The sequence below is a fragment of the Dermacentor silvarum genome, chromosome 1, assembly GCF_013339745.2.
Source record: "Dermacentor silvarum isolate Dsil-2018 chromosome 1, BIME_Dsil_1.4, whole genome shotgun sequence".
Classification (NCBI taxonomy): Eukaryota; Metazoa; Arthropoda; class Arachnida; order Ixodida; family Ixodidae; genus Dermacentor; species Dermacentor silvarum.
The window spans coordinates 140,949,419-140,971,634 of record NC_051154.1 but is presented as its reverse complement, the minus strand read 5'-3'; the positions used below and the strand labels follow the sequence as shown (position 1 = coordinate 140,971,634).

At 46.5% G+C, this 22,216-nt stretch overlaps 1 protein-coding gene across 1 annotated transcript in view; it reads right to left on the bottom strand.

The window, feature by feature from the left end:
• The window catches only part of LOC119436147 (maestro heat-like repeat-containing protein family member 1), a 267,656-nt gene that overhangs the window by 57,502 nt on the left and 187,938 nt on the right, over positions 1-22,216 (bottom strand). The window contains exons 29-30 of the mRNA XM_037702909.2: positions 12,593-12,786; positions 11,844-11,981 (exon numbers count right to left, since the gene is read on the bottom strand). Coding sequence (XP_037558837.1) covers positions 11,844-11,981; positions 12,593-12,786 — 332 coding nt within the window. The remainder of the gene's footprint in view (positions 1-11,843; positions 11,982-12,592; positions 12,787-22,216) is intronic.

The window sequence follows — 22,216 nt, the reverse complement described above, 5'->3', positions numbered from 1 at the left end:
GATGAGATCAAGGCCGACGCGGTAGAACGGGACACCGGAAATGTCGATGGGCTGAAGAGGACCGGCTGGCAACAAGGATGGATGCTTGTGGCGCTGGCAAGACTCGCAAGAAGCAACGTATCAGCGCACAGAGCGGTGGAGGCCTGGCCAGAAGAACCGACGCCGAACGCGATCGTACGTGCGAGTTGCTCCAAGATGTCCAGCGGTTGGGGCATCATGAAGCTGTTCGAGGACAGTGGAACGGAGTGTTTCGGGAACAATCAGTAGAAGCTCTGGGCCATCAGAGCTGGTGTTGCGTCTGTATAAGATGCCGTCACGAAGCACAAATAATTGTAGGGACGGGGCACAGTGATGAGAGCGTAGACGGCGGATAATTGACCGCAAATTGGCATCACTGAGCTGTTCGCTGCGTATTTCGGATAAATTGGATATCGCGAAGACACAGGCGTCCGAATCGTGCGCTGACAAGTCAGGAGGGTCCACTGGATGACGGGATAGGCAGTCCGTATCCTGGTGCAGTCTGCCAGACTTGTAAGTGATGTCAAAGCTGTATTCTTGCAGTTTCAGTGCCCAGCGACCAAGTCGTCCAGTCGGATCTTTGAAGACAACCAGCAAAGCGTATGGTGGTCTGTGATGACCGAAAAAGGTGCGGCCAAACAAGTATGGTCGAAACTTTCCGACAGCCCAAACTAGTGCGAGGCCCTCGCGCTCAGTGATCGAAAATTTGCACTCTGAAGAGGAAAGAAGGCGACTAGCATAGGCGATGACGCGGTCGCGTCCTTGTTGCTGCTGGGCGAGAACAGCGCCGATGCCATGTCCACTGGCGTCGGTGAGAAGTTCAGTGGGGGCTGACGGGTCAAAATGGGCCAAGATGGGTGGTGACGTAAATAATGTCGTGAGTGCGTGAAACACAATGGCCTGTTCAGGACCCCAAGAAAATGGTGTTTCCTTCTTCACCAGTTACATGAGTGGACGGGAAACGTCAGCGAAGTTCTTGACAAAACGTCGAAAATAGGAGCACGAGCCGACAAAGCTTCGTACGTCTTTAGTGGAACGTGGCATAGGGAAGTCTTTGACAACATGAATTTTTTCTGGGTCAGGTTGCACGCCTTCAGCACTCACAAGATGGCCAAGCACAGTGATTTCGCGATGGCCAAAACAGAATTTGGCAGAGTTGAGCTGAAGGCCTGCTCACCTGAAAACTTCAAGAACTGCCGACAAGCGACTAAGGTGATTGTCAAATGTCGGTGAGAACACAATGACACCATCAAGGTAACAGAGGCAAGTTGACCATTTGTATCCACGGAGGAGGGAGTCCATCATCCTTTCAAATATGGCTGGGGCATTACACAGTCCAAAGGGCATTGCCTTAAACTGGTAAAGTCCATCGGGCGTAACAAATGGGGCCTTTTCACGGTCTTGATCATCGACGGAGATCTGCTAGTAGCCTGACCTTAGGTCGATAGAAGAGAAGTAGGCAGAGCCGTGTAGACAGTCGAGAGCATCATCGATCCGTGGCAAAGGGTAGACGTCCTTGTGCATTACGTTGTTTAAGTGGCGGTAGTCGACGCAGAAGCGCCAGCTGCCATCTTTCTTCTTGACTAGGACAACCGGTGATGCCCATGGACTGCATGAAGATTCAATAACATCCTTGGTGAGCATCTTGTCGACTTCCCGCTGTATCACTTCTCGCTCGGCATGTGACACGCGATAAGGACATCTTCTGATTGGGCTGGCGTCCCCAGTATTGATCGTATGAGTGACCACAGATGTCTGTCCCAAAGGACGGTCATTGAAGTCAAAGATGTCACGGTAGGACTTCAATATGCGCCGCATATCGGCTGTCTGTGCAGGAAGGTCAGACGCAACCATCTTGTCAATATCACCGTCGACGAGATTGTGCAAGGAAGAGGAAGGGGCAGAGGATAAAGAAGCATCGGTGACGAATGCAGAAACGGCAAACTCATCGATAGAAGCAATGTGGCCTAGAGTCACCGGGAATGAGTTGCGTGCACCAGCTAAAGTTCAATATGGGTAGAGACGTGCGATTATCCGCAACTCTAATAAGGGTGTGAGGAAGAGCGAGGTTTTTGGCGAATAAGACGTCAACGATCGAGGTCAAGATGTAATCGCCATCGGGAACGGGCGAACAAGACTGCAAGTTCACATACATAACGACTTGAGGAGGTAGACGAACGTAATCCACTGAGCACAAGCGCGGTTGGCGAGTAGTAGGAGCATCATGGTAGCACGGTAGGTCTAGCTGAAGCAAGCCAGTTCCACAGTCAATAAGGGCAGAATGGGCAGACAGAAAATCCATACCGAGAATGAGGTCATGGGAGCATTTCTCGAGCACGGCAAGTAGTATGCTTGTGGATCGGTCAGCAACACTTATTCGCGCGGAGCACATCCCTAGCACGGGAAACGTTCCGCCATCGGCGATACGAATGAGCGGTACTGTGGGTGGTGTTAGGACCTTCTTAAGGCGGCGACGAAGCTCCGAATTCATCACCGATATCTGAGCCCCAGTATCCACTAGAGCAAAAACATGTGGGTCATCCAGTTTAACGTCTATCAGGTTCCGTCTGGTCTGCAGTGTGGTCAGAAGATTTGGTAGGCGGGTCGTCGATGCAGCATCACCTCTGGGAGCTGCATCGTCTAGTTTTCCCAAGGGAGTTGTTCAATCGGCGACGTAGGGCGGTGGAATTAGGGCGAGCGAGATGATTGGCGACGCGACAATGGTGAACGGGACTGGTGACCACGTGGGGATGGCGAACGACGATACGGCATGGAGGGAGCGTCTTCAGCGGTGCTTTGAGGATGCTCAGGGTAGGGCTGAAATCAGCCATGATCCATGTCGGGGCGACGGTTGTTTCCATAGGGAGCCTGATACCAATACCAGTGGCTGTTACAATGGCAGGCCACGTGTCCAATACAACGGCAGTTAAAGCAAATGGGACGGTCATCAGCAGTCCTCCACTCGGCTGGGTTGCGAGTACGGAATGGCAGCCTTTGACCTTGGCCGTGTGAAAGTGAAGGACGGCGGTCGATCGGCTGGGAAGGAGCTGTGGCGCACACAGAGTCCAGGCCAGCATTAGAGAGCTCCTGATGATGATTGATGGGTTTTAATGGCGCAAGGGCATCTTTGGCCAAAGAGCGCCAAGTCTATGGTTGATTCAGTGATTTATAAAATACAAGTTGAAATGTGCTACATAAAGGGGTAAAAATCTTGTACTGACAAAGGTGTAAAAGGCCTAGCTAAACAATGGTGTTACTGTTGTATGAGACATCTGAACTGTGCATAGGTTATAAGGAGATATCGGTGACTGTGAGCGATTGCTTGTTATATGTTATATGCTATGTATATGTTATGCAGATTATTTACAGTTTTCAGTGAGTATAAGCCATAAATATTTGCCTCGAAGCCATCAGCAAAGTACTTTAACCATGCGATAAAGCTGCGAGACTTCGAGGCATTAATAGCTCAGGCTCCTCACGTATGTGATGGAGCATGGCGGTTTGGATTGTAGTATACAGTGTTTAAGAACTGGACGTCGGCGAGGTATTTAAAAACTCTTTTGACACTAAACATAGGGTTATGGGATAAAAATAATGCAAGATGAGACGGTATGTTGTGTGTAAAAAGTTCTCTAAATGCTGTACTCTTGCTTGGTGAAGTCTTGGACATTCAATTAAAATGTGCCGGACAGTGAGTTGTCCTCCACATTTTTCGCATATGGGTGGTTGTGTGCCTGTTAACAGGTATATGTGTGTTGCGTATGTGTGTCCTATACGTAGCCTGCACAGTGTGGTTTCTGTTAGTCTAGCGATATTTTGCTGGAAAAATTTGCCTAGTTGAGGTTTTATTGCATGCAATTTGTTTTCCGTTTCTTTATCCCATTGGGACTGCCAGTGCTGTCGTAGCTGGTTACGGGCGTAAGGTTTAATATCTCGACTAGGGACCTCAGTAACTTCAATGTCACCACATAGAGCAGCTTCTCTAGCACTCTGATCAGCCGTCTCATTTCCTGTTATGCCGCAATGTCCCGGTACCCAGCATACCACGAGGGAAAGTTCTTCATTGTAAGCGTTATAAATGGATTTTATCAGGTCATTAAAAACAGGGTTGTCTCCCACCTTTCCCGAAGCTAGTGCAGTTACGACACTTAGCGCATCTGTGTAGATAACAGCTTTTTGTATCCTATGTTGTCGTATATGATCCACAGCCAGTAGGATACCATATGCTTCTGCTGTGAATATGCTGCAACTTGTATTAAGAGTTCTTGTAACATTATAGCCGTGACTATGTGCAGCACATGAGACTGCCTTGTGCGTCTTTGAGGCATCCGTAAAATAGGACGTTGCGTTGTACTTGTCTTCCAGTGATAGGAAGTGTTGCAAAATAGCCTCGCATGGCACGTTTTTCTTGTCAAGCGCTTTAAAGGACATGTCACACAGAACTGGGCGTAGGCACCAGGGAGCAATGAGATCACTACGCCCAATTTCGTGGACATCTGAGAAACTAAACCCAAGAGTTCCGGCAACAGTTGTGATAGCCAAAGGGAGCGGCTGAGCTAGTGATGGCCTATTCGCGTACAGCAGTTCTGATGTTCGATTATTAATTAGTGTTCTGCAAGGGTGTTCCCTCTGAGCTAATATGTTGAGGGCATATGTAATTATTGGAGAGCTCCTGATGAACGATAGCTTGGACTAGTGGCACCATCTGGGAGCTATGGTCACAGGTACGGTCGCACGTAGAAGCAGGAGACGCAGCGAAAAGTACACGTCGGATGATCTTCTTCACGTGTTCCACGGTGAGTGGCGCCGACGGCTCAGGTACGTCTCCACAGGACCATGTTGCTGCTGTGTTCGGAAGTCGAGCGAAATTATGGGCAATGCATCAACTTTTAGCGGCCTCAAAGCGCTTGCACTCTTGGATGATGGCATAGATAGTGTCGTAGTCTTTGCAGATTAGCAGGTTGAAGGCATCGCCTGCTATGCCCTTCAACACGTGGCCCATTATCTCAGACTCCGTCATGCCGTCGTCGGCTTTGCGGCAAAGGGTAAGCACGTCCTGTATATAAGTCAGGTATGACTCTGTTGCTGTCTGCGCACGAGATGCGAGCTCCTTCTTTGCTGCTGCCTTTCTACCTGTGGACTTGCCGAACAGTGAATGCATCTTTTCCTTGCATGCATCCCAGCTCCCAATTTCGTCTTCATTATTCTCAAACCACCTTCGCGGTTCCTTTGAGGTAAAATAATATGTTTGCCAACATGATCGTCTTATCCCAGTGATTATTCTTACTTGCACGCTCGTACAGGGGTAGCCAGTCCTCGATGTCGACGTTGTCAGTCCCGCAGAATGTGCCTGGGTCTTTCAGCAGAGCCAGTACGACCGTTGTCATTGCAGCCGCCTCAGTGGGCGCAGACACCTCTTCCGCCATCGTGGATAAAGCCAAGCGTCGGCCGCTGCGGAGCTCCGTTGTACCGTGTGGGTACCCAGCCCCTCCACCAAAATACCACGGGGATGAGAGTAGCAAAAAGGGATAGGAAATTATATTTACAAGATATATACAGAGAGAGACGGCTGCAGGCAAGATGGCAGAACAACACGAGCGCTGCCCAGGTCATCGTCTTCACCGGCTTTCTGGCGCATTCTTCTATGCTCGGCATAGCGAGTAACAATATCAATAAATGATCATGATGGTCATTAAATGAGTCAAAAAACCCTAAAAGTGGCCAAGAACCAAGAATTAATTATAGTAATGGGTGTAAGTATACTTATGATAGTAATGATAATGATAGTAGAATATAGCAATGACTCAACAATAACAATGACTTAGTAAAAATGACAATGACTCAACGAAAAAAGATTAACAATCAAACACCCGTGGAATGGGTACGGAAGCAGGTACTAAGAGAAAGAAACGCTTAAGGATGGTGGTAGGAGTCACAGTCATGACCATGACACAGCAAAAATGACAATGACTTCACGGAAAAAGATTAACAATCAAAAAACCCCAGAAATGGGTTCAGACATGGCTACTAAGTGAGGGAAACACTAAAGGATGATGGTAGAAGTCATAGTCATGAGCATGACTCAGCAAAAATGACATTGACTCAATGAAAAAAGATTAACATTTAAACACTGCTGGAATGGGTACGGAAGCGGGTACTAAGCGAAGGAAACACTTACAGATAGTGGTAGAAGTCATAGTCATGACCATGACTATGACTCAACTGAATTATGAGTGAATCAAGGGGTTACGGAGTGGGGGAGTTGACTTACAAAAAAATATATGTGAGATTTGAGGGCTCAAGTGAAAGTGACACGGCAAAAAAAAGTGCTAAGTCACGGTTCGAGTTGGATGAATCATAGGAAGGGTGACTTGCAAAAAACATTATGACTTGCAAAACTGACTGTAAATTGTGGTTTCAGAGTGATGATGACTCGGCAAAAAAAAGTGCTGAGTCATGGTCGAGTTTGGTCAATAAAGGATGACTAGCAAAAATTACTGCAAATTTCGGGTTCAGAGTGACAATGACTCAGCAAGAAAAGTGCCGAGTCACAATCCGAGTTTGGTGAATAAAGGATGACTAGCAAAAATTACTGCAAATTTTGGGTTCAGAGTGATGATGACTCAGCAAAAAATGTGCTCAGCCACGTTCCGAGTTTGGTAAAACAAGGATGACTCGCAAAAATGACTGCAAAATGTGCAAACAATGTGAATAAAGAAAATAATGGAAATGTTAAAAGAAATCTCACAAAGCGTAGAACGTGCTCGTTGTGTCATTAAGTTAGCGGCACTCGGGCTTTGACCGTCATGTCGTCTTAGTTGTAGCATAAGGGACTCCTACTAACTTTTCTGTCCGGCACTTACATAGTCTGCTTTTTTTTTTCCACGTCGAATTGCTACTTAGAAAAAGGGGAGCTTAAGATAGCACAACAATGTGCACCTGTTAGGGTCATACTCAGCTCTTCAGGAAATGCACGTATCACCTATCAAGACTGCGCATCACAGTAGCAGATCATGCATTGGCTGCACTAGGACACTAACAACGGCACTTTGTGGCGAGAATACTGATGTCGGCAGTTGCATTTCACCATGCCAATCGAGTAAAAAGGTGTGTCTTATATGTTAGTGTAACCCATATAGTATTAGTTATTTCTTTGAAAGCTTGCTTAGAAAGGGGCTGCAACTTATACAGAATTGTGACTCATTGGAAAACATGGTATGTAAACGCACAAGTATTAGGGGTCTGTGAATGCCGAATAGTAGATTTTGAATCAAATATAGAATCAAATAAAAAAAAGCCAAATCGTAAATTGAATATCGAAAATCAGAAAAATTTAACACAAACTTTTATGCTTCCAAATTTTCTGTAAAACACAGTGCTGCACATGCTTAAAAGGCTAATCACATAACCGTATTTACTCACATAATGAACACACTCGCGTAATGAATGCACCCCCCCCCCCCCTTTTCCAATCAAGAAGTGTTTTTTACTTTCCTTGCATAACAATTGCACCCTGAACTTACTGCTGTGAAGTAGTAGAGACACGATACAATTCAGCGTCTGATATGGCTTTCGGTGAGACGACTGTATCAGACGCCGTATCAGATGCCGAATCGTACTGCATGTCTCCTACTTTTATTGCGATAGCAAGTATGGACACTCAAGGCGCATTTTAGCCATCGGTGCCAACAATCGCGGCTCAATCTCCCGCGTGTTCAAGGGAGGAAAGTGGGGAGAAAATGTGCTTTATTTCGTCACCTGCATGGTGCCGGGGGAGGGGAGGGAGGGGGACGGCACAGCAACTGCGCATTGCGTGGCCACACGCGCTCTATCTTAGAAGCGATCTGCATCGGGGACCGAGTCTAGCTGCGATGGCGGCTTGTACCTTTGTGCGTGCTCCGTTCTCGCCACTAATTTTGCGTTGAAGCGGCACACAGCACGAAGGTCCCTTTGCTCGTAGTTGCCGCAGCGCTTCCTCATGCCAGTGTTCTGACAGCGAGTGTCCGCAGTCATCAAGTGTGATGACGTAACGTTTGCATGTGCGCGCTGACACCATGCTTGTTAATCTACATAGTTAGCGAATGCAAGTTTATAGGGCCTATAAAAATACTATTCTTACATCTTATAGCTGTCTACGCATTTACTATTGCAATCAATCGTTTGCCTTTCAGGTAAAACTGCGACTTTCTTAAGAGGTGGGGAAAAAAATTGCTCAAAATTTTACCTTGCATAATAAACGCATCCCCCAACTTTGCGCATATTTTTTGAGAAAAAGAGTGCATCCATTATGCGAGCAAATACGGTACTTAACAAGAATCTTACTAGCTATCGGTAACTTAGGTACCTATGAATCGAGATGTTTTGATCTTATAAATAAAACACCAAATTAGTATGCCAGCACTCATAACTCCGTTCATATACGAAGGTCTGAAAAACATTTTTTATTGAGAGAATGTGTGTTAAATAGAATTAAGGGCTTTTTTCACTCTGAAGGAGAAGAAATAGCGAAGGTGTCTTAAATACCAAAGTGGTTTTCAGTTTAAAGGCAATCTTCTATTGCTTAGAAAGTAATGCTTTCCAGTTTCCTTCCAGAAAACAGGAGGGTTTTTCCATCTTTATGGCAGGTGGTTTCTGTGGGTTACGTCAGCTGATTAGGCCAATCTACGTGACAGACTAAGCAGGGAACGCACATCATGTCACTCGGCACCGCTCCTCTCAAATTGGAGGCCCATGGCAAGTTCGCACACATCCCCCCCCCCCCCCCCCCTCTTTTCTTGTATGTGTATATACAGGGTGTCCCAGCTATCACACAGCACGATTTAAAAAAAGAGGAACGGCGTTACACGAATCACACCTAGTGCGTATTGTTTCCAGTACAGTGGAGTAACCGCCAGTATTTTTTTCGTTACTGAGATTTAATCAATGAATTGCAATTAATTAACTAACTCGAGAAGTACTGTCCTAATTAACAAAGTGTCAATGAGAAAGTTGTAGAGCAACATGAAAAACTCCCGATACAGCTTTCTGTTGCTCAATACGTGCTATATAAAAGTGTTTTTCCGAGCATGAAAGAAGCCCGCGAATACACGCAAAGTGCCTCGAGCAGACAGTCGTGCAGCAATTCTGCATGTATTCATGGGCTTCTTTCACACTCGAAAAAACACATTTATGTAGCCCGTATTGAGCAACAGAAAGTTGTATCGGGAGTTTTTCATGTTGCTCTACAACTTTCTCATTGACACTTTAATAATTAGGACAGTACTCCTCGAGTTAGATAATTAATTACAATTAATGAATTAAATCTCAGTAACAAAAAAATTACTGGTGGCTACTCCACTGTGCTGGAAACAATACGCACTAGGTTGGCTTCGCGTAACGCCGTTACGAGCTACGAAAAGAGACCGGTGTGCACCTACAAACGGCGTTCGGAACGAGGGGCCACTGTACGGTACTTCGCAAAAATGGCAGCCATGAACATGCAACGGATCCCACGCTCTTGCTTTCATTGACGAGGCAGTTTGTTGGCTTTCTGAGGATCGTGCGACCACTGTGACTAGATCTGCATTGATTCGGTAACCGTAACTTGAATCACCGACACTCGACAATGCAGCTTCAATGGCTAGACAGTATGGCCAATGGTGTGGCTGTACCTATGTAATAATGTGCTGCAAACTGTTGCAGATGGGTGGCTCATCAGTGGGCTTCTTCAATTTTTGGAGTTCTGGCAGCCTGCTGGCAGCCAGACGGCAGCCAGCTAGTTCCGGTTCTGATAGGAAGTCACGTGGGCTGGGATCCCAAGACAACCAGAAGCTCCCCGAAATTTTCCAAATCGAACGCCGGGACAGCGCTGGTCGTGGGGTAAATGTAAACATGCTACCAGCATGGCAGCGATCGGCGCGGGCGTGGGCACGCACGCAGACGCGGCGTAGTCGGCCCATTTCTGCGTTGCCACCGTGAAAATATACAGCTGTATTCGGGAAAACAATCACTTTTGCGAGACTTCGCACGACTGGGCATCTCAATTTGCACAGCGTAACAAACGGCCTGTGACGCGTCCGATGCCAAGACGCAAAATCGCACGTAAATAATCGTGAAAAAGCGATCTCTCGAGGATGCCTCGAGGAGGTCGGCCATCGGCGATAATTGAAGTCATTTGACAAGACATGAAAAAGCGGGTACGTCATAACGCGTAAAATTTCGTGCCAATCAGCATGCTTCAATTCGATTTCAGAAATTTTGTTTCGGTTGATAGTGCTCCTTTCAATTCTGCTCCTGTGCTGAAGGAGCTGTGGCTGGGGCTGGCGCATGAAAATGCACGCCACCTGTGACCAGCGAAAAGCTTTACACGAAAAATAGTATTGGTCGATCATGAGAGCAATAATTATATACGTGTGGCCACTATTCATCTCAACCAGTGCACCATTCATCTCAACCAGCTGCCACCCAAGCATATGACGGAGAGACGGAGCGAACACGGGCTAGCTGCGACGTTTTCGCTATATAACTGCAGAAAAAAGATATCGCCGCATATACGCGAGCGATGTGAAAAGGGATACCACTAGAGAAAGATGAACCGAAAAGGCACCGCGATGTGTGGGAATTGAGCGTCTACAACTTCGTGAACAACTTACGTGGAACACGACGAAAATACCATGCAATCATAATCGACAGCACCCACGGTGACAGCGCTGCGTGCGCTGTTTACGGCGGGGAAGAAGCATTCACGGCATACACACATACACAAAAGAAAGCTTCAAATGGTTCGCCACCGCTCATATGGTACCGCCTCGCAGGGCAGAACGGTGCGTTAGAACCCTAGTAAGATAACGCTAGAAGCAACGCAATCAGCGATCTACGCACCGCGCCGACGAGTACGCGAGACTAAGCCCAAAACTACAACAGCCGGGGCGGCGCGCGCTAGCGTTCGACGCAAGGTAGTTGGCTGAGCGAGGCAAAAGTCCTCAAGCGCCCGCACTGCAATCCGTCAAGTCCCCACAAAGATGCGGCACTCATCACCTCTTTTTGTCGTCTGCTAGCCAGAGAACTTCCAGAGAGCAGCCAGAACAAAATTGTCCTGGCAGGTTCTGGCAGCCTGTGGGTAGCCAGAACCGTCCAACCCGAGTAAAACGAATGCACGGCGGAAGTGCGTTACGCGGTGGGCGGAGTAACCCGAGAAAAACGAAGGCGCCCTGGCTGGCTCTGGCAGCCCGCGGGTAGCCAGAAGTGGAAAATCGAAGAAGCCCAGTGATTGGTCGTGAGATCACGCGTGCGGGTTAGATTGGCGGCCGTTGAAGCGGTGTTCGAGTCCGCAGTTGACCAGCCGGCAACTATTGCGAGCACGCGTGCGAAGTTCGTCTGTGTGCACGAATGTGGGTAGAAAGCTATGAACTGCACGAATCTGTGTGCGTGAACACTGAACTTGCGTACCTGATGTGATCAGCGTGCCTTCCGGTGGGTAATTAGCCCGATCTTCACACATGCTTCCATGCCTTCTACACGTGCTGCTTTTGTTGTTTGCTCGGTTCGCGTATCATGAATCGTTTCGATCGGTCCGGTTGACCTGGTCGAACGTTGTACCAATAAAGATTGTGCGTCATGGGAATGCTGAGTGCGTCAAGGCACCGACCATGGCCGGGTCATTCACCGAAGGTAGTGATATTGGAAAAATTTAATATTCAAGAAATCGCATAATAGATATTCAATTCTAAAACCAAATTATTCGACCTATCACTATTCGATTCGAAATCGAACACTTTAGTATTCGAACACTCCTAAAAAATATTTCTGTGAGAAGAAAACACTTGCTACCTTTAAAAATAACTCACCCAGCCAACACAGTAATCGAATCTGGAAAAACTTCATCTTGCTCCATGCTGTCCCAGTGGCCATCCTTTTCCATACTGGCCACAATTTCTTCCTGACCTGCCCGCCTTAAGAAGGCCTCAAAAGCCTGAAGTGCACATCTGTAAACATGGCAGTACGTGAGAAGAACAGAAGAAAAACAGCATGAAAAACAGCAAGACAACCACAACTGGGAATAAAAATCCTGTTTTTTTTTTTCGGATCTGTACTGTTTTTTAATATGACGCAGTGAAAAAATATTCAAGGGGCACTTAGTTATCCCTACGTGGATGAATGCGAAAACATTGTGGTCCCGTCAGCAGAAGCGCGGCGACGTTCGGTGGCACCAATGACGGAGTCACGTGACTCGAGTGCCCACATGGGCAGTAGCGCTGCGATAACATGTGTTTCAACTCCCACCAAAGGTTGAAGGTTCAAGTCCCAACAAGGGTTGTGGGTTCGAGTGCTTAATTAACACTATCTTAACTTTGCCTTAACACCAAAAGTCGTGGGTCCGAGTGCCTTATTTAACTCTATCTTAATTAACACCAAAGGCCGTGGGTTCGACTACCACCAAAGGTCGAGCGTTAGTATCCTTCTCGGACCATCGTGCGGTCATGCCAACGCTGATTTTTCTGCCTCATGAGCCATATAATGCTTTCACATTAAAACAAGGCAAGCAACGAATGTTTTCCTGGATACTGCTTTCAAAAAAGAGCAAGGGTTTTAGCACCGTAGTGGAAGCAGTTTAGGGCTGGCTCCGGACTCCTGCTTGCTGGCAATGTTTGTTGCAACAAAGCTCACTGCACTGACGCCAACATAGCTGGCTGCAGCCAACAGGAGGGCTGAGAAAACATGGCCAAATGCCTCCTTAGCACAGGACTCCATCTCAGCAGTGTTGAACATCTCCTGCAGGGCACAGATGGCCTGGAAGTAAAATAAAGCGAGACAATAAGCAGCTTGTACACCTGCACCTTGCAATATCAGTCAAAATAATACTCAAAAGCTTGCACAACCCACTAAACATTCACAGCACAAGTGCTCATAAGGATAAACAGAAAAGTAAGCTATACAGCAAGACCAAAGATGTCACCTGCATAAATTTAAGCACACATTCATTAAAACCTGACAGCAAATAGTATGTTATGCACCAAAGAAAAACTGCAGATACACGAGATAGGAAAGCAATGCTACATACAATGATGAAAGAAAAAAAATGTTGCATACTGCGAATGTCTGAGCCATATACAATAAAACCCAGTTTATATGTTTTTCAGTGGACCACAGAAAAATGTAACAGTGAGGAAGGCCCCGAATCGCCACAGCAACGTCAGAAACAGCACGTATGTGGGAGAACAATTAAGAAGCACATACTACGTTTCGTGACGGTAGCCCCTGTCAACTCTTAATATGCTTCACCGCATAACACGTCTGTATTGCGGCAAAGCTGACTTTAGGAAGCCGGAAAGAATTACAACTGCGTCATCACACGCTTATCATGACTGATGATCGCATACGTCCGGCATTTCATACCTCTGAATTTCCCTCTGCATCGCAAAATTTACGAGACCCTGGCATTTAAATACAATGCAAGATGCGGGAACATTACAGAGCGGCAACGTATTAGGGATGGTCGATTGAATTTTTAATTGATTAACAATTAATTGTTTGTCGGTTTAGCCTATAATCGATTAATCGCTTTCGATGCGGGGTTTTTCGTTGATTAATCAACATTTTTTTTTCGGGTGCTCTAAAAAGGCTGAAACACAGTTATTTAGTCACGTAAGTACCTATTTTAACGCTTGAAAGGTCGAACCAGGATAAGAAGTGCAAGCGTATAAACTTTGATAAAGAATAATGTTTAATTTGTTAAAGGCCAACTATAATTGCCACTAGTGACTAGTGAAGGAATAAACAATATAGAGGCTGTTCATATTAGAGCACTGCACGGGCTCGGGCCGGGCTCTGGCACGGCATGAGCCTTTTGACCCGTACCCGGGCTGGGCTCGGGTATTTTGACGCGGGCCCGGGCCGGGCTTGGACTTTCGGGTGGTGTGCATGTAACGTACAGCGAGTTATCCTCGCGCGTCTCGACTCTGAAAAACCTGTTGCCCCGGCGCAGCTGGAAGCTAGCAGTGTTGCTCCTGTGTACTTCCCTTTCCTTCTTCCGTTGTCTGTTGCACTGTTTGACCAGAATGTAAAAGTCCAGAAAGACCGAAGTCGCCCCAAACGAAAGGATGCCATTGTATTCCTTACCTAAATCAATGTAATTAATGCTTTCAGCGCGGTGAAAGTGCGCTCGCGACTTGCTGATTCTTCAAAAGCGAATTGGTAAAACGATGACTGGTAAGATAATTCGTCACGTGGCTGAAATATGGCACAGTGTCCATCCATGATTCCACGCACGTTCTCAACCGGTCCCCTAGCAGCAGCGCATTACGCTGCACCATGGAAAAACAAGAAGCTTTCTTTCTCCATTTACTCCATCCATGCGCTGCACTCACGACCGGTCGTGGCTGCGCTTCGGCTAGAGTACACTACAATACGGTTGAGTGGGACGAGCGGCTGGGGCGGAGCATGATTTGCAGTGAGCTTTGCATTTCGTGAGCTTTGCTTTGCTTTCCACATTGCATGCTTTGTCCGACGTGAAAAATACTGTGGCGGCGCTGCGACAGAAGTGGATTGGGCCACATCAAGGTAGCGCCGTTGGAAACTGCTGGCGATACTGCTCGGCAGGGTCATTTCTACTACTTCGTGCGCTGGTATTTGCGTTCAGACCGCTCAAATGGTGTTCATAATTGCATATGACATCTATTTAAGCTTTAAGAATAAATTCCTTTCATTCTCTTCTTTATTTTATTTTTTTTAATGCCACTGCTCAGAGATCTTTTTCGGTCTCGGGCCCGGTTCGAGCCGGGCTCGGGCCCAAGGTAAAGGGGTGGCGGGCCTGGCCGGGCGGGTAACACAGATTATTTCCGGGCCTGGGACGGGCCCAGGTCTCGCCATAAAACTTTTGATCGGGCTCGGGCGGGCAGCTAAACGTAAAAATGGGCCCGGGCTGAAAAAATCGGCCCGTGCAGTGCTGTAGCTCATATTTAAGTTTTACGGAATTTTAAAAAAATTGCCTGTGATAGGTAGCATAATTCTCATTGTTGAGTTGGGTTATTCGCAGAGTGGAGATTAGTAGCACGAGAAATCGAAAGACATATTCAACTAATTAACAAAAAATGACTAACGAACTTCTTAGTTAATTACTTTACGACACCTATTGCAATTTACCAATTGTAGCCGGTGAGTTTGAAAGATGCATCCACTTGAAATGAATTTCCAGGATGACACCAGTTTCGAGATATTTCTCAAAGTGTGGGACGAAATACATGGGCGTTCCAGTTACTTTTGTGCTTCAATGCATTTTGGTAAAAAAGTAAGTGGAACAGTGAATTTTTACGGTGAGTTTGATGGCGCATATCTCCAAACTGGTGTCATTCTGGAAATTAATTCCAAGTGGATACGCCTGACAAGCTCACTGGCTACAATTCGTAAACTGCAATATGTGTCTTAAAGTAATTACCTATGAATTAGTGAATTTTCGTTAATTCGTTTAATATGTGTTTCGATTTCTCTTGCTACTATTGTCCGCCTCATCGAATAACCCAGCTCAATGATAAGAATTATGCTACCTGCCACAGGCGATTTCTAAAAATTCCATAAACTTGAAAATGAACACCCTGTATGTTAAAAATGCCACTTACTAGGAGGGCGAGCATGGAGGAAGGAGAAATTAAAAGAGAGCATTGCAGCACTACTGACATCAAGAAGTAACGGCCCAACACGTGATTGCCACAGCATAGCAGCGGGCGGTAGGTTTAATGCTGCCTCTCTGCAGGGTGCACGGCAGCAGCGCAGATGAACGGGTGCACACCGATTTGAAACTACTGCGAACCAAACATTATCGGCCAATACATTGTCTCTCAGAGTCACGTGTTGACCCTATCCTGCGAGGTAAAAAGCGAAATAAATGGCTTGGCGGTGAGTTCGCTTGCCAAGACTTGCTGCCTCACGTAATGCTCTCTCCTAGTTTATTTCTTCCTCGACGGGGGCGGCCTCTCTCCGGCCCCAGGCAGCCTGTGTGACGTGTGCGTAAAGCGGGGAAGTGCTTGGCCAGCTCGGCAGGACACAGGAAAACAGTTGACAGTCGCTCTCGGTCTTGGCAGCCGCGCTGTAGTTGCTCGTACTCCGCATTCTATAGTACGATTTCAAAATTTTAACGCCACTTTATCACTGTCTTGAAAACGATTAATCGAACTAGTTTAATCGATTAAACCGATTAAATTAAAGGTAGACATCGATTACGATTAATCGTTTTGCAGAATACTTTTAGTCGATTAATCGATTAACTGTTCAACGATATTACCATCCCTACATCGTATCAAATGGGAATATAATACATAGGAGTCAATCCGCCTTTTACATGTTCCAAGTGCGCATGTGCTGTACCCTATCGGCGAGCGCCGAAAACATTTTGTACAGCATCAGTACTTCGTGCAGCAGATGACGCAAATGTATACAATAGCGCATACAGCCTGCAGCATAGTCGACGAATACACAAACTCGTATATTGTCGGCGCAGTGCCGACGACGCGGTATTTGTGCTGTGTTTCGGTAGAAACTTCAGCTGTTCACAACAATATTCGGTTAACGTCCAGTACATCACAATACCAAAATAACCGATGGCCCTCAGTCCCCAGCGGCTGCAGAGCACCTGACCAAGGCGGCGGTCAGACCTGCGATGCGGCAGAGGGTGCTAAGAATGTCTGGGTCCGTACAGGCTGCCACTGGAAACTGAACCTGGCAACCCTATCGAGTGAGGCTAGCTTAGCAGGGCTGTTTGAGGAATTATCAGGCATTGCCTGGGATATTATTGGCCTTAGTGAGGTTAGAAGAACTGCTGAGGCTTATACAGTGCTAACTCACGGCCACGTCCTCTGCTACAGAGGTCTTCCAGATAAGAGAGAATTCGGGGTACGATTTCTAATCCATAAGAGCATAGCGGGCAGCACTGATGAATTCTACAGCATTAATGATAGGGTAGCGGTCGTCGTAATAACGCTGAATAGGTGGTATAGAATGAAGGTAGTACAAGCCTACGCCGCAACCTCCAGTCACAATGATGAAGAAATAGAAGTTTTATGAAGATGTTGAATTAGCGATGAGAAAGGTGCAATCATGGGCGACTTCAATGAAAAAGTGGGGGAAAAGCAAGTTGGTGAGCAAGCAATTGGCAAGTACGGCATCGATTCTAGGAACACTAGAGGAGAAATGTTGGTAGAATTTGTGGAAAAAAAATAGGCTCCGAATAATGAATACCTTCTTCAGGAAGCGCAGCAACAGGAAATGGACCTGGAAAAGCCCTAATGGAGGAACAAGGAATGAAATAGATTTCGTACTCTCTGACAATCCCAGCATAGTGCAGGATGCAGAAGTGTTAGGTAGGGTAAAGTGCAGTGACCATAGGTTAGTGAGGTCTAGGATTTCTCTCAATTTGAAAAGAAAAACAATAAAATTAGCCAAGAAGAAACAGGCCAACCTAGACGCAGTAAGGGTAAAAGCAGACCAATTCAGGCTCGAGCTCGCAAACAAATATGCAGCTTTGGAGCAGGAAGATGAACATAACATAGAGGTAATGAATGAAACCGTAACTAGGCTAATTTCAGAAGCAGCAATTGAAGTGGGAGGTAAGGCACCACGGCAACCAGTAGGTAAGCTCTCCCAAGTAACAAAGAACCTAATAAATGACAAAACATGACAGTGTCAAACTCAAGAAATCAGATAGAATTCGCTGAACTGTCAAAACTGATCAACAGGAAGAAAGTAAGGGATATTCGAAATCACATCGCGTCAAAGATTGAGGAAGCCGTAAAATATGGACACAGCATGAAATCAGTCAGAAGAAAACATGGCATAGGACAAGGCAAGATGCATTCACTAAAAGATAAGCAGGGTAATATCATCAGAAATTTCGACGAAGGTAAAACCAGCAGAAGAATTCTATAGTGACCCGCACAGTACCCAGAGCAGCCAAGCTACTTTCATTCGAAGAAGTGATGAACAGGATAGAGAGGCTCCTTATATAACTAGCGATGAAGTTAGAATGGCCTTGCAAGACATCGCCAGAGGAAAAGCTGCTGGAGAAGATGAAATAACAGTCAATTTAATCAAAGATGAAGGAGATATAATACTTGAAAAGCTTGCAGCCCTTTATACACAGTGCCTCATGTCAAGTGTACCAGAAAGCTGGAAGAACGCGAACATTATAATCATCCATAAGAAGGGAGGCGTTAAAGAAGTGAACAATTATAGACCCATTAGCTTGCTTTCAGTATTGTATAAAATATTCACCAAGATAATTTCGAATAGAATCAGGGAAGCACTTGACTTCAGTCAACCAAGAGAACAGGCTGGCTTCAGGAAGGGATATTCTACGATGAATCATATCCATGTCATCAATCAGGTAATCGAGAAATCTGCAGAGTACAATCAACCTCTCTATATGGCTTTCATTGATTATGCGAAGGCATTTGAATCAGAAGAGATACCAGCAGTCATAGAAGCATTGCGCAATCAAGAAGTACAGGAAGCATACATGAATATCTTGGCAAATATCTACAAAGATTCCACAACTACCTTGGTTCTCCACAAGAAAAGTACAAAGATTCCACAGCTACCTTGGTTCTCCACAAGAAAAGTGAAAGTTACCTATCAAGAAAGGGGTCAGGCAAGGAGACACAATCGCTCCATTGCTATTCACTGCATGCTTAGCAGAAGTATTCAAGCTTTTAGACTGGGAAGGCTTAGAAGTGGGGATCAACGGCGAATATCTCGGAAACCTTCGGTTTGCAAATGACATTGTACTATTCAGCAACAATGGGGACGAATTACAACAAATGATTGAGGACCTCAATCGAGAAAGTGTAAGAGTGGGGTTGAAGATTAATATGTAGAAGACAAAGATAATGTTCAATAGCATGACAAGGGAACAAGAATTCAGAATCACCAGTCAGCCTCTAGAGTCTGTAAAGGAGTACGTTCAACTAGGGTATTACCACAGGTGACCCTGATCATGAGAAGGAAATTTATAGAAGAATAAAATTGGGTTGGAGTGCATACAGCAGACATTGTGAAATCCCGAGTTGGAGCTTACCAATGTCGTTGAAAAGTGTAGAATCATTGCATTCTACCGCTGCTAACATATGGGGAAGAAACTTGGAGGTTAACAAAGTATCTCGAGAACTAGTTAAGGACCGCACAAAAAGCAGTGGAACGAAAAATGTTAGGCGTAACGTTAAGAGACAGGAAGAGAGCAGGTTGGATCAGAGAGCAAACGGGGATAGCCGATATTCTAGTTGACAGTAAGAGGAAAAAATGGAGCTGGGCAGCCCTTGTAACACGTAGGATGGATAACCGGTGGACCATTAGAGTTACAGAATGGATAACAAGAGAAGGGAAGCACAGTCGAGGATGGCAGAAAACTAGGTGGGGTGATGAAGTTAGGAAATTTGGAGGCGCAAGCTGGAATCAGCTAGCGCAAGACAAGGATAATTCGAGATTGCAAGGAGATGCCTTCGTCCTGCAGTGGACATAAATATAGGCTGATGATGATGACATCACAATATATGCCGATACGACACCGATGTCGATAAGTCGACCTCACGCCTGCGCCAACATTCGGCCAGCTGTAGTTGGCAGACTGTGCAAGTGGGAGAGCTATATTGTCATACTAGTATGACGAAGACACAACCGACGACAGCGAGCCATCGTAGTGTGATAGGCTTTTGTGCCGACGAAGCTGACAAAACCTGCGTGCTGATCGCCATGCGAGCGGCCGCCGAGTGAGAACATCGCACCGACAACACGAATGTCACAGCAACTGCGCTTGTGTATGTCTTTATTTACGCTCAAATTGAGTCGAAACGTGTTTCCTAAGATTAAAGGCACGATTCACAGCCCTTTCCAGACGTCCATATCAAGTTTGAGGCGATGTCGATCTCGTTCAGCACAGCTTCATTAGGCCTAAGACAGCCTACGAGTTCGTCCGCTACCGGCGGACCTGAAATATAGGATAAGCAAGTACGACGAAGGCAACTGCTTTTATAGTTCGGTCCTGAACATACTGACTTAATTGAAGTGAACCACTCTTAGCATAGTACGATGCACACAGAAACAGTGGCAAGCGGCGACACGGCGCAGTGCCAACACCACAGTGCTTCACCGTTCTTGATTGAAGGCTGTCAGTCGCACTCGCCGGCGCTTCTATGAACGAAGTGCAACTACGTAGAGTGGTAGATCTTATGCATTGTTATGCTGCCAAATTTATTAGTTACTGAAAACACAGTTTGCCTCATATGCTAAACAGGCAACAATTAAGTGATGGCCCTTTCGATAGTGCAGCATAAGCAACATCGCTCATTGCCATGCGAGTACGGCAGCCATCGGCATTTTCGCGTGCCAGTGCGGTTAAGTGGTCGTAGTCGCCATTTTCAATGTGCCCGGGACGCTCATGCCTTCTCGTCTCAATGTGATACGATGCTTCTGATATGTGCATGAAAAGTGTTCTTATATGCTTTGAGCATTTCATCATTATTTCGTGTGAGCGGTGCACGGTTTCTACTATACTTGAAGTGAACAGTGAGCGGTGGCTGTACACGTGCCGATGTAAACACATGCGCCGTTTTTGTGTTGCATAAATACTCTGTGCGCAGTATCGCCCCTTCAAAGAGCTATGGCCACTAGGGTCAAGACTGAGCTATAAAAGCAGTTTGTATCATCACATTGGCGTACATTCAGTGCAGGTCTAACAGTGGCAAATGCATAAACTCGGCTGCTATGATACGGCTAACCTCCGCTGAGCGGAATCGACCCCAGCTTTGAACTTAATGTGGGTGGCTGGCGAGTGCTCACGTTCGTGCATTTCAACTTTTGAAGCATGTTTGGATTCATATTGAATAGGACTACATATGAATAATAGGAATACAAGTGTAGGCATTGTGGCAATCACGTTATGGTGCAATGTATTTGTGCAGAGGCAAATCATACGGTGACTGGTTTTGTTGGCGTAGCTGCACGAAATCCTGTCATAATATTTCGACGACTTGCGGTTGTAAGCCACACCAGAGTCATGGCCGGCCTCGGCGTCCTGTCCAGAAAATGGGCAGTCACACAAAACGAAAATTACAACTGACAAATGCACAAAACCATTTCAGCTCGCTTCTTGAAGTGTGCCTCTGCGTCCCGCGGTACCCGAACGGCATACACATTGTTTCTCGCAGAGCCCGCTAGGTGGCGCCACAGCACAATGCAAAAGGCGGGTTGGGGTAAGGACCAAGAAAACACGACAGCAGCTGGGAAAACGCAACAGCATGGAACGTATCAACAGGGTTCCACTGCAGCAATATACAGTTGAACCTGGGCATAATGAACATGGATACAGTAAAAGCTCGATGATACGATCACGGCTAATACAAATTTCCGGATGATACGAATTTTTCTGTGGTCCCGGCCGAGCCCCATTACTTTGCAACGTGCTAGAGAACGGTTTTTACGAATCAATTTTCAGCCTGCGTTGGTTGATACGAATAAACGCCGCCCCACCGACGGCCGCGAAAGAGAACAGCGCGCAGTCACGCGCGTTCTCTCCTTCTCTTTTGGTGCGGAGGCGCAGCGCCGGACAGCGCGGACTCCGCGACTGGGCGCGAAGAGTTTGAAGCGGTGGCGCTTTTGGTGCTTTTGTACTTCTCCTCCTTTTCTGCGAGCCGTCAGATGGAGTGGCTGCTGCGCTTCGGGCCGCGTTCTTCGTGTTTGCGCCATTTTGCCTAGTCGCAGCGAGCTATGTCTCGCAAGCGGAAAGCACTCTCCTTTAAAGAGAAATTAGACATTCTTCGAAAGGTCGATGAGGATCCCAAGAGGAAGCGGACGGAGTTAGCTAAGGAGCTAGGCCTCGCAACGTCAACACTGAGCACAACTGTTGCACAGCGAGACTATCATGAAAAACGTGCTTTCGTTCAACGTCAACGCGAAGCAAGCGAATTCGAACGCGCTTATTTCGAACATACCGCGCACCGACAATGCTTTTAGCAGCGCGCCAAAACACGCGGCGGCGCCTCCGACCGGCATTGCTCTGACACTGCCATAGAGCAAAAGCTCAGGAGAGACCCCTCAATGCCGCGCGCGAAGGAACGAAAAAAAAAAAACCCGCGGCGGAAATTTCACCCTCTCTCAAATTGCAAGGTCGCCGTTTCTGCATCGCGCCGGAACAAGCGTGTACGTGCCGATTAGAGTGTTCTAGACAACCGTATTCTAG